Source organism: Agelaius phoeniceus, chromosome 37 (genome assembly GCF_051311805.1).
Source record: "Agelaius phoeniceus isolate bAgePho1 chromosome 37, bAgePho1.hap1, whole genome shotgun sequence".
In the NCBI taxonomy this organism is placed as follows: Eukaryota; Metazoa; Chordata; class Aves; order Passeriformes; family Icteridae; genus Agelaius; species Agelaius phoeniceus.
Window position 1 is genome coordinate 1,346,844 of NC_135302.1, and position 16,613 is coordinate 1,363,456.

Below are 16,613 nucleotides of genomic sequence, written 5' to 3' on the forward strand. Positions count from 1 at the left end.
TGGATTTTGAGAAAATTGGGGGGTTTAAGAAGAGTTGGGGTGAAATGGGGGGAAAATGGGGAGAAATTGGGGGAAAATGGTAAAAAAATGAAGAAAAATAAGGGAAAAAGGTGGAAAATTGAAAGGGAAAAACGCTGAAATTAAGGGAAAAGTGAGGGGGAAAAGAGAGAAGATTTGGGGAAAGGGGAAAGGAAATTGGGGGGAAAATCTGGGATTTTGGGAAAATTGGGGAGTTTGGGGGGTTTGGGAAGAGGTAGGGGGGAGAAATGGGGAGAAATTGGGGGAAAATCGGGTAAAAAATGGGGAAAATGAGAGGGAAAAGGTGGGAAATTGAAAGGGAAAAAGCTCTGGAATTAAGGAAAATAAAGAGGGGAAAAAGAGAAGAGATTGGGGAAAAATCTGGGATTTTGGGAAAATTGGGGAATTTGGGGGGTTTGGGAAGAGTTAGGGGGAAAATGGGGGGAAAATGGGGAGAAATAGGGGGAAAATCGGAGAAAAAATGGGGAAAATGTGAAAATTGAAGGGAAAAACGCTGAAATTGAGGGAAAAATGAGGGGGGAAATCTGGGATTTTGGGAAAAATTGGGGGGTTTGGGAAGACTTAGGGGTGAAATGGGGGGAAAATGGGGTAAAATTGGGGGAAAATCGGTTAAAAAATAGGGAAAATGGTGGAAAATTGAAAGGGAAAAAGCTCTGGAATTAAGGGGAAAGTGAGGGGGGAAAGAGGAAATTGGGGGGAAAATCTGGGATTTTGGGAAAATTTGGGATGGGGAAAGGGAGGGGGAGAAATGGGGAGAAATTTGGGGAAAATTGTGAAAAAAATGGGGAAAATGATGCGGAAAAGGTGGGAAATTGAAAAGGAAAAAAGCTCAGGAATTAAGGGAAAAATGAGGGGAAAAAGAGAAGAGATTGGGTAAAAAATCTGGGATTTTGGGAAAATGTGAGGGAGTTTGGGAAAAGTTGGGGAAAAAAAAAAGGAAAAAATTGGGGGAAAATGGTCAAAAAAATGGGGAAAATGAGGGGGAAAAGGTGGAAAATTGAAAGGGAAAAACGCTGGAATTAAGGAAAAACGAGGGGAGAAAGAGATTGGGGAAAGAGGAAATTGGGGGAAAAAGGAGGAGTTTGGGAAAATTGGGGAAATTGGGGGGGTTGGGAAGAGTTAGGGGGAGAAATGGGGAGAAATTGGGGGAAAATCGGAGAAAAAATGGGGAAAATGTGGAAAATTGAAAGGGAAAACGCTCTGGAATTAAGGGAAAAATGAGGGGAAAAAAGAAAAGATTTGAGGAAAGGGGAGAGGAAATTGGGGGAAAATCTAGGATTTTGGGAAAATTTGGGATGGGAAAAGGGAGGGAGAAAAATGGGAGAAATTGGGGAAAATGGGTTAAAAAATGGGGGAAATGAGGGGGAAAAGGTGGAAAATTGAAAGGGAAAAAGGCTCTGAAATTAAGGGAAAAATGAGGAGAGAAGGAGGAAATTGGGGGGAAAATCTGGGATTTTGGGAAAATTGAGGATGGGGAAAAGGGAGGGGGGAAATGGGGGAAATAAATGGAAAAAAGATACCAAAAAGGGAATTTAAGGGGACATTGGGGAATAAATTCGGGAATAATGGGGGAAAGGCACAGATTAGGGGAAAATGGGGAAAAAATCGAAAATTTGGCGGAAAACAGAGAGAAAATGGGGAGAAAAGGAAGTGGAGGGAAAAGTGAAGTAAAGTAAAATACAATAATATAATAAAATAAAATAATAAAATAAAATCGGAAAAATCTGAATAAAATCAGGAAAAAAAAAAAGAAAAAAGGAAAGGAAAAGCGGGAAAAAAATTTAGAAAAAAATCAGAAAAAAACACCAAAAAAACAGAACAAAGTAAGAAATAGAAAAGCAGAATTTTGAGGTAAAAAAGGGTTTTGTGTCCCAATCAGCGCCCTCAAAGCGGCACCACAGGTTCTCCTCTTCCAAAAATTCCAGAAAAAATTGGGAAAAAGATTAAAAAAAAAAAAAAACAAAAAAAACCCAAAAAAACCACAAAAAAAACCCCAAAAAAACCCCAAATATTCCACAAAAAATAGAAATATATTAGGGAAAAATCTCCAAAAAAAGGAAGAAATAACGTGAAAAAAATCAAAATAAACGGCAGAAAATTGAAAAAAAAAAAAGCAGAAAAAATCCGAAAAAAAGCAGAAAAAATCCAAAAAAAAAACTCCTAAAAATTTGAGCTAAAAGAGGGACTAGAAGGGAAGAATTTGAGGTAAAAAAGGGGAATTTTAGTGTAAAACTGACCCTCGAAGAGGCGCCGCGGGTCCTTCTCATCGAGCGTGAGGAGCTCCCGCGCCGCCTTGCGGATCTTGGCCAGCGTGAACTTCACCCGCCACACCTCGCGCTTGTTCCGCAGCCCGTACTCCCCTGAAAACGGGAAAAATCCGAACAATTCCCACAATTCCGGCAAAATCTGAGAATTCCCAACCCTTTTTCCCACAAAAATGGTTTTTTTCCCCAAAAAAATCCGAGTTTTTACCGCGAAAAAATCGATTTTTCCCTCATAATTGGACCTTTTCCCCTCAGCCCGTACTCCCCTGAAAACCGGCAAAATTTCGCAACATTCCGCAAAATTCCCACAATTCCGGCAAAATCTGAGAATTCCCACCCGTTTTTACCACAAAAAACTTTTTTTCCCCACAAAAAACCGAATTTTTACCGAAAAAAGCGAATTTTTCCCTCATAATTTGACTTTTTTTCCCCTTAGCCCGTATTCCCCTCAAAACCGTCAAAATTCCTCAAAATTCCTCCAAATTCCCACAATTCCGGCAAAATCTGAGAATTCCCAACCCTTTTTCCCACAAAAAACTTTTTTTTCCCCACAAAAAACCGAATTTTTACCAAAAAAAACGATTTTTCCTCATAATTGGACCTTTTCCCCTCAGCCCGTGGTCCCCTCAAAACCGGCAAAATTCCGCAACATTCCGCAAAATTCCCACAATTCCGGCAAAATCCGAGTATTCCGAACCCTTTTTACCACAAAAATGTTTTTTTTTCCAAAAAGATCCGAGTTTTTACCCCGAAAAAATCGATTTTTCCCTCATAATTTGACTTTTTTCCCCTCAGCCTGTACTCCCCTTTAAACCCGGAAAAATTCTTCAAAATTCCTTAAATTCCCCAAATTCCGGCAAAATCTGAGGATTCCGAACCCTTTTTACCACAAAAATGTTTTTTTTCCCCAAAAAATCCGAGTTTTTACCCCGAAAAAAGCGATTTTTCCCTCATAATTCGACTTTTTTCCCCTCAGCCTGTACTCCCCTTTAAAACCGGAAAAATTCTTCAAATTCCTTAAATTCCCCACAATTCCGGCAAAATCTAAAAATTCCGAACCCTTTTTCCCCCAAAAAAATTTTTTCCCCACAAAAAACCGAATTTTACCGAAAAAACCGATTTTTTCCCCTCATAATTTGACTTTTTTTCCCTCAGCCCGTACTCCCCTCAAAACCGTCAAAATTCCTCAAAATTCCCATAAATTTCCACAATTCCGGCAAAATCTAAAAATTCCGAACCCTTTTTCCCACAAAAAACTTTTTTTTCCCCAAAAACTCCGAGTTTTTACCCCGAAAAAATCGATTTTTCCCTCATAATTTGACTTTTTTACCTCAGCCCGCACTACCCTCAAAACCGGCAAAATTTCGCAAAATTCCTCCAAATTCCCACAATTCCGGCAAAATCTGAGAATTCCGAACCCTTTTTACCACAAAAAACGTTTTTTTCCCCACAAAAATCCGAGTTTTTACCAACGAAAACGATTTTTTTCCCTCATAATTTTAGCTTTTAATCCCTCAGCCCGTACCCTCCTAAAAACCGGGAAAATTCCTCAAAATTCCCAAATTATGGGGAAATCCGGGAATTCCAAAACCTTTTTCCCACAAAAATCCGAATTTTTACCGAAAAGAAGCGATTTTTTCCCTCATCATTTTAACTTTTTCCGCAGCCCGTACTCCCCTAAAAACCGGGAAAATTCCTCAAAATCCCACAAACCCCAGTATTTTTTCCCTCATAGCTTCTAAAATTCCCACTTTTTTCCCTCATAAATCCCAAAAATTCCCATTTTTCCCAGTCTTACCGATCAGTTTCAGCTCCTGATCGAGCCGCGACTTCTCGAAGGGGCGCCGCGGGGTCACGTAGGTCTTGCGACACACCCAGCTCCGGGCCACGGGCATCGCGACAGCTGCGGAGCCATATCGCGATATTCTTTAACCTCAAAATTCCATAAAATTCCCCAAATTTTCCCGAATCTCCCAAATTTCCAGCGCCCCCCCCACCACGTGGCGCGCTCTGCGCATGCGCGCTGTCCCCGCCCGCCAGGGGACGCCAGCGCCGCGCATGCGCCCCCAGAGCTTTGCGCGGCCTCAGAGCTTTGCCGAGGCCTCAGCATCGCCTTAAAGCGATGCCGCCGCTCCCGGTAAATCCCGGGGACGTCCCGGTAGCACTGGGAAGGCTCCGGGAGAGACGGGGGGGAGCCCCAGAAGGATCCCATGTACCGGCGGCGGGAGCGCCCTCACCTCAGTCGCGCCGCGTTTGCGGGCACGGAAAGAAGGGCGAGGTTTCAAGAGCCGGTTTATATACTCTAGTGGAGAACGCTACGCCCACTGGCTTTATGGCAGCCAATCAGAGCGCGCAACGGGGGCGGTGTCGACCAATAAGGAAGAGGGAAGGGAGGATCATAGAGATGAGGGGAGGCCGCTCTATTTTTCTGAGGGAGGGGGAGAGCGCGCAGTCCTCCAAGGGGCAGCGGATGGATTTTGGGGTGAATTTGGGACATTTTGGGCAATTTTAGGGGACATTGAGGGCTCGCGCATCTGTCTAGATGCGTCCCTAGACGTCCCGGGGGTGTAGCTCCGTGTACCCCCCTCAATGTCTTAAAAACCCCCAAAACTCCTGCCAAAAATCCCCTCACACCCCGGAATATCCCAAAAATCCACCAAAATCTCGCCCGGTGTCCAAAAACTAACCAAAAATTCCCTCAAATCACCCCAAAAAACCAAAAATTCCATCCAAAATCGCTCAAAATTCCCCACACCTCTCAATATCCCAAAATTCCCCCAAATTCCCACCCAGTGTCCCAAAAATCCCCCCAAAAAATCCCGAAAATTGAAAAAAATAACCAAAAACCCCCCAAAAAAACCCCAAACCCCCCAAAATTTCCATCCCCATCCTCTGTTGCCATGACAACCCCTGCGAGCGCCCCGCCCCTCCCTTTGCGCCGTTGATTGACAGCCGCTTTACCCAATCGGCGCCGGCTCCGGCCTGGGCGGGACCATTGGCGGCGCCGAGCGCGGGGGGGGCCGGGGGGTTGGGGGGGGGTCGCCGTCGGTCGCGATCGGTCGCGACAGCGGCGCCGCCGCCGCCTCCGCACCCGGAGACCCCCCCGGGACCCCCCCCCCACCTTTTAGCGCCGCCCCCTCCCCTTTTTTCCACCCCCCCTCTTTGTCCCCCCTCCCCTAAATCCCCCCCTCCTCCCCCTCCCGCAATTCCGGTTTTCCTCTTTCTTTTTTTTTTTTTTTTTGCCTTATTTTTCCCGTTTTCCCCTCGTTTTTCCCCTCCCTAAAATTCGCCTTTTTTGCCTCTGAAATTCCCCCTTAAACCCCGCCCTAAATTCCCTTTTTTGCCCCGTTTTGCCCCATTTTCCCTCCATTTTTTCATTATTTTCCCTCCTTTCTCCCTCACAAATCCTCCTTTTTTTCCCGATTTTTCTTCATTTTTCCACCCCTTCATTCCCCTTTTTTCCTAATTTTCCGCATTTCCTCCCCAACAAATTCTCATTTTTCCTCCCTTTTCCCCAATTTTCCCCATTTTGTCTCTCCTTCATTTCCCATTTTTCTCTCTTTTTCCCTATTTAATTTCCTTTTTTCCTCTTTTTTCTCCCATTTAATTCCATTTCCTCCTCTTTCTGTTCCCCATCTTTCCTCTTTTTCCCTCATTTTTTCCTTTTTTTCCCTCATTTTCTCCCCTTTTCCCTCCTTTTTTCCCCGCTTTTACCCCATTTTTCTCTAATTTTTCCAAAATTTCCCCCATTTTTCCTAATTTTTCTCCATTTATTCCTCCTTTTCCCCCCAATTTTTCCCCAGTTTTCCCCCAATTAATTCCCATTTCCCCTATTTTCCCTAATTTTCCCCCACTTTCCCCCCATTTAATTCCATTTTTTCCTCTTTATTCTCTCAATTTTTTCCCCAAATTTCCCTTATTTTCACCCCATTGAATTTCCCCCATTTTTCTCCCATTTTCCCCCCAATTTTTCCTCTTTTTTTCCCTAATTTTCCCCATTTTCCCTCCTTTTTTCCCCCATTTTTCCTCATTTTCCCCCATTTCCCAATTTTTCCTCCTTTTTTCCCCTAATTTTTCCCCAATTTCCCCCCATTTAATTCCCCATTTTTTTCTTTTTTCCCCTCATTTTCCCCATTTTCCTCTTTTCCCCCATTTTCTCCTCCTTATTTTCCCCATTTTCCCCTAAATTTTCTCTTTTTTCCCCATTTTCCCCAATTATCCCCAAATTTCCCCCAAATTCCCCCAATTCCCCTCATGCCCCCCCCCCTCCCCTCCCGGCCCCTCCCCTGGTGACCCCTCCCCCGAAGGGGCGGGGCCTGGTGATGAAGGGGGCGGGGCCTACCCGGCTCCTCCCCTTTGGCCCCGCCCCCTTTGGCCCCTCCCTCCCCTGCTGGCGGCCATGGCCTCGCTGGGACCGCCCGGAGCGCTGGGGGCGCCCCCGGCCCGCGGTGAGTGATCGATTATCGGGTATCGATTAATGGTTATCGATTATCGGGTATCGATTATTGATTATCGGCTATCGATTATCGGTTATCGATCACCGGGTATTGGGGATCGGCTATCGGGGATCGATTATCGACCCTCGCTGGACCGCCCCCGGCCCGCGGTGAGTGATCGATTATCGGGTATCGATTAATGGTTATCGATTATCGGTTATCGATTATTGATTATCGGTTATCGATTATCGGGTATTGGGGATCGGCTCTCGGGGATCGATTATCGACCCTCGCTGGGAGCGCTGGGCGCGCCCCCGGCCCATGGTGAGTGATCGATTATCGGTTATCAATTATCGATTATTGATTATAGATTATTGATTAGCAGGGATCGCTTATCGGGTATCCGTTATCGGAGATTGATTATGGAGTATTGATTATCGGTTATTGAATTATGGGCTACTGACTATCAGATATTGGTTATTGATTATTGGGTATGGATTATCGAGTATCGCCTGTTGGTTATTGATTACGGGCTATTGACTATCAGATATTGATTATTGATTATTGGCTATCAGATGTGGATTAGTGGATATTGATTATTGGCTATCAGACATTGATTATTGATTATTGGCTATCAGATGTGGATTAGTGGTTATTGATTATTGGCTATCAGGTGTGGATTATTGGCTATTGATTATCGATTATTGGCTATCAGATATTGGTTATCGATCATTGGCTATCAGGTGTGGATTATTGGCCATTGATTATCGATTATTGGCTATCAGATATTGATTATTGATCATTGGCTATCAGGTGTGGATTATTGGCCATTGATTATCGATTATTGGCTATCAGATATTGATTATTGATCATTGGCTATCAGGTGTGGATTATTGGCCATTGATTATCGATTATTGGCTATCAGATATTGATTATTGATCATTGGCTATCAGGTGTGGATTATTGGCTATTGATTATCGATTATTGACTATCTGATATTGATTATTGATCATTGGCTATCAGGTGTGGATTATTGGCTATTGATTATCGATTATTGGCTATCAGTCAGGCTGTTTTGTCCCTGTGTCCGTCTGTCTGTCCGCTCCCGTGCCCCCAAAATCCTCCTGGACCCTCAAAATCCCAATTCCCCCCAACTTTTTCCCATTTTCCCCACATTTTTCCATGTTTTTCCCCCATTTATTCCCCCATTTTCTCCTCATTTCCCCCCATTAATTCCCCATTTATTCCCCATTTTCCCCCATTTATTTCCCCATTTTTCCCCATTTATTCCCCCATTTATTCCCCCCATTTATTCCCCATTTATTTCCCATTTATTTCCCATTAATTCCCCATTAATTCCCCCATTTTTTCCCCATTTATTCCCCATTTATTCCCCCATTTTCTCCTCATTTCCCCCCATTAATTCCCCATTTATTCCCCATTTTCCCCCATTTATTTCCCCATTTTTCCCCCAATTTTCCTCCATTTAATCCCCATTTATTCCAAATTTTCCCCCATTTATTCCCCCTTTTTCCCCCCATTTATTCCAAATTTTCCCCCATTTATTCCCCATTTATTTCCCATTTATTCCCCATTTTCTCTTCATTTTCCCCCATTAATTCCCCATTAATTCCCCATTATTTCCCCATTAATTCCCCATTTCCCCCCCATTAATTCCCCATTTATTTCCCATTTTTTCCCCAATTTTCCCCCATTTTTCCCCCATTTCTCCCCCATTTATTCCCCATTTCTCCCCCATTTTTCCCCCATTTATTCCCCATTTTTCCCCCACTTTTCCCCCATTTTTCCCCCCAATTTTTCCCAATTTTCCCGTTTTTTGCCCCATTCCAGGCCCGGCCCCCGCGGGTCCCCCCTCGGCCGCTCTGCTGCTCTCGTGCTCGGGGCTCGTGGCCTTCGTCCTCCTCCTCCTCACCTGCCTGTGCTGCAAGCGCGGCGACCTCGGCTTCAAGGTGACGCCAAAAACCCCACATTTCACCCCAAAAAAATCCCCAAAAATTTCCCTAAAAAACCCCCAAAAAAATCCCCAAATTTGCCCCAAAACCCTGAAAATTCACCCAAAAAAACCCGAAAAAAATGAAAAAAAACCCCCAAATTTGCCCCCAAAACCCACAAAAATTCACCCAAAAAACCCGAAAAAAATCCCCAAATTTGCCCCAAAACCATAAAAATTCACCCAAAAAAACCAAAAAAAACCGAAAAAAAATCCCCAAATTTGCCCCAAAACCCACAAAAATTCACCCAAAAAAACCCGAAAAAAATCCCCAAATTTGCCCCAAAACCCACAAAAATTCACCCAAAAAACCCGAAAAAAATCCCCAAATTTGCCCCAAAACCCATAAAAATTCACCCAAAAAAACCCAAAAAAAACCGAAAAAAAATCCCCAAATTTGCCCCAAAACCCACAAAAATTCACCACCCAAACCCACAAAAATTCACCCCCAATATGATCAAAATTCACCCCCAAATCGTGAAAATTCAACCCAAAAAGCCTTGAAAAAAATCAACCCCAAAAATCTCCAAAAATTAACCCCAAAACCCACAAAAATTCACCCAAAAAAACCCGAAAAAAATCCCCGAATTTGCCCCAAAACCCACAAAAATTCACCCCAAAAAAACCTGAAAAAAATGAAAAAAAATTCCCCGAATTTGCCCCAAAACCCACAAAAATTCACCCCAAAAAAACCCGAAAAAAATGAAAAAAAATCCCCAAATTTGCCCCCAAACCCACAAAAATTCACCCAAAAAAAAAAGAAAAAAAATCCCCAAATTTGCCCCAAAACCCACAAAAATTCACCCCAAAAAACCCGAAAAAAATGAAAAAAAATCCCCAAATTTGCCCCAAAACCCACAAAAATTCACCCAAAAAAACCCGAAAAAAATCCCCAAATTTGCCCCAAAACTCACAAAAAATTCACCCCCAACCCTCAAAAAATCACCCCCAAAATGATCAAAATTCACCCCCAAAAACCCCCAAATCGTGAAAATTCCACCAAAAAGCCTTTAAAAAAATCAACCCCCAAAATTTCCCAAATTCACCCGAAAACCACAAAAATTCACCCAAAAAAAACCGAAAAAAACCAAAAAAAAATCCCCAAATTTGCCCCAAAACCCACAAAAATTCACCCCAAAAAACCCGAAAAAAATGAAAAAAAATTCCCCAAATTTGCCCCAAAACCCACAAAAATTCACCCAAAAAAACCCAAAAATAATGAAAAAAAAATCCCCAAATTTGCCCCAAAACCCATAAAAATTCACCCAAAAAAAACCCGAAAAAAATCCCCAAATTTGCCCCAAAACCCACAAAAATTCACCCAAAAAAACCCGAAAAAAATGAAAAAAATGCCCCAAATTTGCCCCAAAACCCACAAAAATTCATCCCCCAAAATGATCAAAATTCACCCCCAAAAACCCCCAAATCGTGAAAATTCAACCCAAAAAGCCTTGAAAAAATCAACCCCCAAAATTTCCCAAATTCACCCCAAAACCCACAAAAATTCACCCCAAAAAACCCGAAAAAAACCAAAAAAAAAATCCCCAAATTTGCCCAAAACCCACAAAAATTCACCCAAAAAAACCCAAAAATAATGAAAAAAAAATCCCCAAATTTGCCCCAAAACCCATAAAAATTCACCCAAAAAAAACCCGAAAAAAATCCCCAAATTTGCCCCAAAACCCACAAAAATTCACCCAAAAAAACCCGAAAAAAATGAAAAAAATGCCCCAAATTTGCCCCAAAACCCACAAAAATTCATCCCCCAAAATGATCAAAATTCACCCCCCAAAACCCCCAAATCGTGAAAATTCAACCCAAAAAGCCTTGAAAAAATCAACCCCCAAAAATCCCCAAAAATTCACCCCAAAACCCTGAAAATTCAACCCAAAAAATGCTAAAAATCACCCCAAAAAATCCTCAGAAAAAAATCGGAAAAATTCCTCAAAAAAATTGGAAAAAAATTCCCAAAATCCCTGAATTTTCTGGAATTTCCCAGAATTTTTTGGAATTTTCTGGAAGTTTCCCTCAGGAGCTGGAGAGCCCGGACAGGGCCGAGGATTCCAGGGAATTCACCTCAAAATTCCCAAAAAAATCCTCAGAAAAATCAGAAAAAATCCCAAAAAATCGCAAAAATTCCCCAAATTTTCTGGAATTTCTGGGAATTTTCTGGAATTTTCGGGAATGTTCCCCTCAGGAGCTGGAGAGCCCGAACAGGGCCGAGGATTCCGGGGAATTCACCTCAAAAATTCCAAAAAATTCCTCCAAAATCCCCAAAAATTCCTAAGAAAAATCCCGAAAATTCCCAAAAAATCAGAAAAAATCCCCAAATGCCCAAATTTTCTGGAATTTTCATGAATTTTTTGGGAATTTTCATGAATTTTTGGGAATTTCCTGGAAGTTTCCCCTCAGGAGCTGGAGAGCCCGGACTGGGCCGAGGATTCCGGGGAATTCACCTCAAAAATTCCAAAAAATTCCTCCAAAATCCCCAAAAATTCCTCATAAAAATGGGGAAAAATTCCCCAAATGCCCAAATTTTCTGGAATTTTCGTGAATTTTTTGGGAATTTTCTGGAATTTTTTGGGAATTTTCATGAATTTTCTGGAATTTTCCCCGTCAGGAGCTGGAGAGCCCGGACAGGGCCGAGGATTCCGGGGAATTCACCTCAAAATTCCCAAAAATTCCTAAGAAAAATCCCGAAAATTCCCAAAAAATCGGGAAAATTCCCCAAATGCCCAAATTTTCTGGAATTTTCATTAATTTTTTGGGAATTTTCGTGAATTTTTGGGAATTTTCCGGGACTTTCTGGAACGTCCCCCTCAGGAGCTGGAGAACCCGGACAGGGCCGAGGATTCCGGGGAATTCACCTCAAAATTCCCAAAAATTCCTCCAAAATCCCCAAAAATTCCTCATAAAAATGGGAAAAAAATTCCCCAAATGCCCAAATTTTCTGGAATTTTCGTGAATTTTTTGGGAATTTTCATGAATTTTTTGGGAATTTTCGTGAATTTTCTGGAACGTTCCCCTCAGGAGCTGGAGAGCCCAGACAGGGCCGAGGATTCCGGGGAATTCACCTCAAAAATTCCAAAAAATTCCTCCAAAATCCCAAAAATTCCTAAGAAAAATCCCCAAAAATTCCTCATAAAAATGGGGAAAAATTCCCCAAATGCCCAAATTTTCTGGAATTTTCATGAATTTTTTGGGAATTTTCATGAATTTATGGGAATTTTCTGGAACGTCCCCCTCAGGAGCTGGAGAGCCCGGAAGGGGCCGAGGATTCTGGGAAATTCACCTCAAAATCCCCAAAAATTCCTCAGAAAATCAGAAAAAATCCCAAAAAATCCCCAAATTTTCTGGAATTTTTGGGAATTTTCCCCTCAGGAGCTGGAGAGCCCAGAACAGGGCCGAGGATTCCAGGGAATTCACCTCAAAATTCCCAAAAAAATCCCTCAGAAAAATCAGAAAAAATCCCCAAAAAATCAGAAAAAATCCCAAAAAATTGGAAAAGTTCCCCAAATGCCCAAATTTTGGGAATTTTCGTGAATTTTTTGGGAATTTTCTGGGACTTTCTGGAACGTCCCCCTCAGGAGCTGGAGAACCTGGACAGGGCCGAGGATTCCGGGGAATTCACCTCAAAATTCCCAAAAAAATCCTCAGAAAAATCGGAAAAAATCCCAAAAAAATCAGAAAAATTCCCCGAATTTTCCGGAATTTTCTGGAATTTTCGGGAATGTTCCCCTCAGGAGCTGGAGAGCCCGGACGGGGCCGAGGATTCCGGGGAATTTTCGGCTCCGGGCGAGGCCTCCTCGGGCTGCCCCTCCCCCAGCCCTGAGGTGTTCGTGGTGCCCCTGGAGCCGCCCCCGGGTACGGAATGGGGGAAAATTTGGGAAAAAACGGGGAAATTTGGGGAAAAAATGGGGGGAAATTGGGAAAGAAATTGGGGGGGAAAGGGAGGAAAAATGGGGGGGAAATGGGGGGAAATGGGGGGGAAATTGGGGAAAAAATTGAGGAAAAATGGGAAACTTTGGGGAGAAAATGGGGGAAAATTGGGGAAAATGGAGGGAAAAATTTGTGGGGAAATGGGAAAATTTGGGAATAAATTGGGGAAAAAATTGGGGGAAATGGGGAACAATGGGGGAAATGGGAAAATTGGGAAAAAATTGAGGAAAAATGGGGGGAAATTGGGAAAAAAATTGGAGGAAAATGGGAGGAAAAATGGAACAATTTGGGGGGAAATGGAGGAAAATTGGGGGGGGAAATGGGAAAATTTGGGGGAAAATGGGGAAATTGGGGAGAAAAATGGGGGAAAATATGGGGGGGAAATGGGGGAGAAAAATGGGGAAAAAATTGGGGGAAAATGGGGGAAAATTGAGGAAAAATGGGGGAAAAATTGGGGAGAAAATGGGGAAATTTGGGGAAAAAATGGGGGAAATTGGGAAGAAAAATGGGGGGAAAATGGGGAGAAAAATGGGAAAAATATGGGGGGGAAAATGGGGGGGAAATGGGGAAAAATTGGGGGAAAATTTGGGAAAATATGGGGGGAAATTGGGAAAAAAAATGGGGGGAAATGGGAGGGAAAATGGGGGAGGAAATTGGGGGGAAATTTGAAAAAAAAATGGGAGAAAATGGGGGGAAAATTGGGGAAAATTGGGGGAAAATTGAGGAAAAATGGGGGAAAAATTGGGGAGAAAATGGGGAAATTGGAGGGGGAAAATTTGGGGAAAAAATGGGGGAAATTGGGGAGAAAAATGGGAAAAATATGGGGGGAAATGGGGGAAAATGGGGGAAAATATGGGGAAAATTTGGGAAAATATGGGGGGAAATTTGGGAAAAAATTTGGGGGGAAATGGGAGGGAAAATGGGGGAAAATTTGGGAGAAAATGGGGAAAAAATTGGGGAGAAAATGGGGAAATTTGAGGGGGAAAAATGGGGGAAATTGGGGAGAAAAATGGGGGAAAATTGGGGGGGGAAATGGAAAATTTGGGGGGAAAATGGGGGAAATTGGGGAGAAAAATGGGGAAAAATATGGGGGGAAAATTGGGGAGAAAAATGGGGAAAAAATTGGGAGAAAATGGGGGAAAATTGAGGGAAAATGGGAGAAAAATTGGGGAGAAAATGGGGGAAATTGGGGAGAAAAATGGGGGAAAATGGGGAAAAAATTGGGGGAAATTGGGAAAAAATTGGGGGAAATGGGGAAAAATTGGGGGAAAAATTGGGACAATATGGGGGAAAATTGGGAAAAAAATGGGGGGAAATGGGAGGGAAAATGGGGGCAAATTGCGGAGAAAAATGGGGGGAAATTGAGAAAATTGGGGAGAAAATGGGGAAATTTGAGGGGGAAAAAATGGGGGAAATTGGGGAGAAAATGGGGGGAAATGGGAAAAAAATTGGGGGGAAAATTGGGGAATAAATTGGGAAAAAAGTGGGAAAATGGGAAAATTTGGGGGGGAATGGGGAACAATGGGGGAAATGGGAAAATGTGGGAAAAAATGAGGAAAAATGGGGGGAAAATTGGGAAAAAATTTGGGTAAAAGTGGGAAAATTTGGGGGGGGATGGGAGGAAAAATGGGGGGAAAGTGGGAAAAATGGGGAGGAAATGGGAACATTTGGGAAAATTGGGAGAAGTTGAGGAAAATTTGGGAAAATTGGGGGAAATTGGGGAAAAATTGGGGGAAAACGGGAGGAAAATGGAAAAATTTGGGGGTGGAATTGGGGGAAAATGGGGGTAAATGGGGAAAAAATATGGGAATTTTGGGGGGAAAATCGGGGGAAAATGGGAAAATTTGGGGGTGTTGGGAGGGAAATGGGGAAAAATGGGGGGAAAATGGAAGAAAATTGGGATTTTGGGCAGAAAATTTGGGATTTTTGGGGAAAAATGGGGATTTTGGGTGGAATTTGTTGAATTTTGGGGTGGAATTGTTGAATTTGGGTGGAAAATGTTGAATTTTGGGGTTGGAAATGTTGAATTTTGGGTGGAAAATGTTGAATTTTGGGGTGTAAATTGGGAATTTTGGGCAGAAATTTGGGATTTTTGGGGGAAAAATGTTGAATTTTGGGGGAAAAATGGGGAATTTTGGGTGGAAATGTTGAATTTTGGGGTGAAAATGTTGAATTTTGGGTGGCAGCTCCCCCAGGGCAGCAGCAGCTGAGCCTCCTGCAGGAAATCGGCACCGCCTGGTTCGGAAAGGTCCAAATCCGGAATTTCGGGAAATTTGGGAATTTCGGGAAATTTGGGGGGAAAATTTGGGAATTTCGGGCGCTTTGGGGGGAAATTTGGGGATTTTGGGGGATTTTTTTGATTTTTAAAGGGATTTTTGGGGGATTTTTGGGGGTTTTAATGAGATTTTTTTGGTTTTCTGGGGGGGTTTTAATGGGATTTTTTTGGGATTTTTAATGAGATTTTTGGGGGGTTTTAAATGAGATTTTTTTAATGGGTTTTGGGGGGGGTTTAATGAGATTTTTGGGGGATTTTTAATGGGATTTTTGGGGGTTTTTAATGAGATTTTTGGGGGGTTTTTAATGAGATTTTTGGGGAATTTTTAATGGGATTTTGGGGGTTTTTAATGAGATTTTAAAGGGATTTTTGGGGGTTTTAAATGAGATTTTTTTGGTTTTCTGGGGGGTTTTTAATGGGATTTTTGGAGGATTTTTAATGGATTTTTGGGGGTTTTTAATGAGATTTTTAAATGGGATTTTTGGGAGTTTTTAATGAGATTTTTTGGGGTTTTCTGGGGGGTTTTAATGGGATTTGTTGGGAGTTTTTAATGAGATTTCTTTTTTGGTTTTTGGGAAGTTTTAATGGGATTTTTAGGGGATTTTTAAATAGGATTTTTGGGGATTTTTAATGGGATTTTTGGGGGGGTTTTAAATGGGGTTTTGGGAGTGGTTTTAAATTGGATTTTTTGGGGCTTTAGTGTGGTTTTTACGACAGAGTTTTTTTTGTTATTTTAATCCGATTTTAATGAAGTTTTTTTTTATTTTTAATAAAATTTTTAGGTGGTTTTAATGAGATTTTTTGCAATTTCTAACAGAATTATCTCATTTTAACCAGGATTTTTTATCCATTCCCAACCCCATTTTTTCTCTTTTCTAACAGGTTTTTTTTTTTTTTAATTTTTAAATTTTTTTAAATTTTTTTTTTTTTTTTTAATTTTTTTTTAATTTTGGGGGTTTTTTTCCTGCTGAATTTTGGGGTTTTTTTTGGCTTTTCCAGGTGATCCTGGGGGAGCTGAGGGGGGGTCCCGGCCCTGCCAGGTGGTGCTGAAGGAGCTGAGGGCGGGGGCGGGGACTCCCGAGAGGAGGCGGTTCCTGGCTGAGGCGAGCCCTACAGGTACCGAAAGCGGCCAAAATACCCCAAAAACCACCCAAAACCACCTCAGAAACACCCAAAAACACCTCAAATTCCCCAAAACTGCCCCAAAAACGCCTCAAAACCATCCCAAAATCCTCAAAACCACCCCAGAACCACCCCAAAAACGCCCAAAATGCCCCAAAAACACCCCAAACAGCCCAAAATACCCCCCAAAATACCCCCAAAAATACCTCAGAAACACCTCAAAAACACCTCAAAAACCACCCCAAAACCACCCCAGAAACACCCCAAAAACACCCAAAACACCCCAAAATCCTCAAAAATACCTCAAAAACACCTCAAAACCACCCAAAATTCCTCAAAAATGCCCCAAAACCGCCCCAAATTCCTCAAAAAACACTGCAAACCACCCCAAATTCCTCAAAAACACCCAAAACACCTCAAAACCACCCAAAATGCCCCAAAACCACCCCAAAACAGCTCAAAAACCACCTCAAATTCCTCATAAAACACCCCCAGAACCACCTCAAAAAAAACCCAAAAACCCCTTA

At 42.4% G+C, this 16,613-nt stretch overlaps 2 protein-coding genes across 2 annotated transcripts; one reads left to right on the forward strand and one right to left on the reverse strand.

Moving 5' to 3' along the window:
• Nucleotides 1-2,199: 2,199 nt before the first annotated feature.
• On the reverse strand, nucleotides 2,200-5,396 carry RPS9 (ribosomal protein S9). The gene is made up of 3 exons (XM_077193238.1): nucleotides 5,265-5,396; nucleotides 4,102-4,206; nucleotides 2,200-2,399 (listed from the first exon to the last, which is right to left on the reverse strand). Exons 2-3 carry the CDS (start codon nucleotides 4,196-4,198, stop codon nucleotides 2,200-2,202), a joined length of 297 nt encoding a protein of 98 aa, XP_077049353.1. The 5' UTR covers nucleotides 4,199-4,206; nucleotides 5,265-5,396.
• Nucleotides 5,397-5,481: 85 nt separating this feature from the next.
• On the forward strand, nucleotides 5,482-16,100 carry LOC143691913 (serine/threonine-protein kinase LMTK3-like). The gene is made up of 5 exons (XM_077170955.1): nucleotides 5,482-6,751; nucleotides 8,591-8,709; nucleotides 12,494-12,614; nucleotides 14,876-14,937; nucleotides 15,964-16,100. The coding sequence occupies exons 1-5, from the start codon at nucleotides 6,703-6,705 to the stop codon at nucleotides 16,012-16,014; spliced, it is 402 nt and encodes a 133-aa protein (XP_077027070.1). The 5' UTR covers nucleotides 5,482-6,702; the 3' UTR covers nucleotides 16,015-16,100.
• The last annotated feature ends 513 nt before the right edge of the window (nucleotides 16,101-16,613 follow it).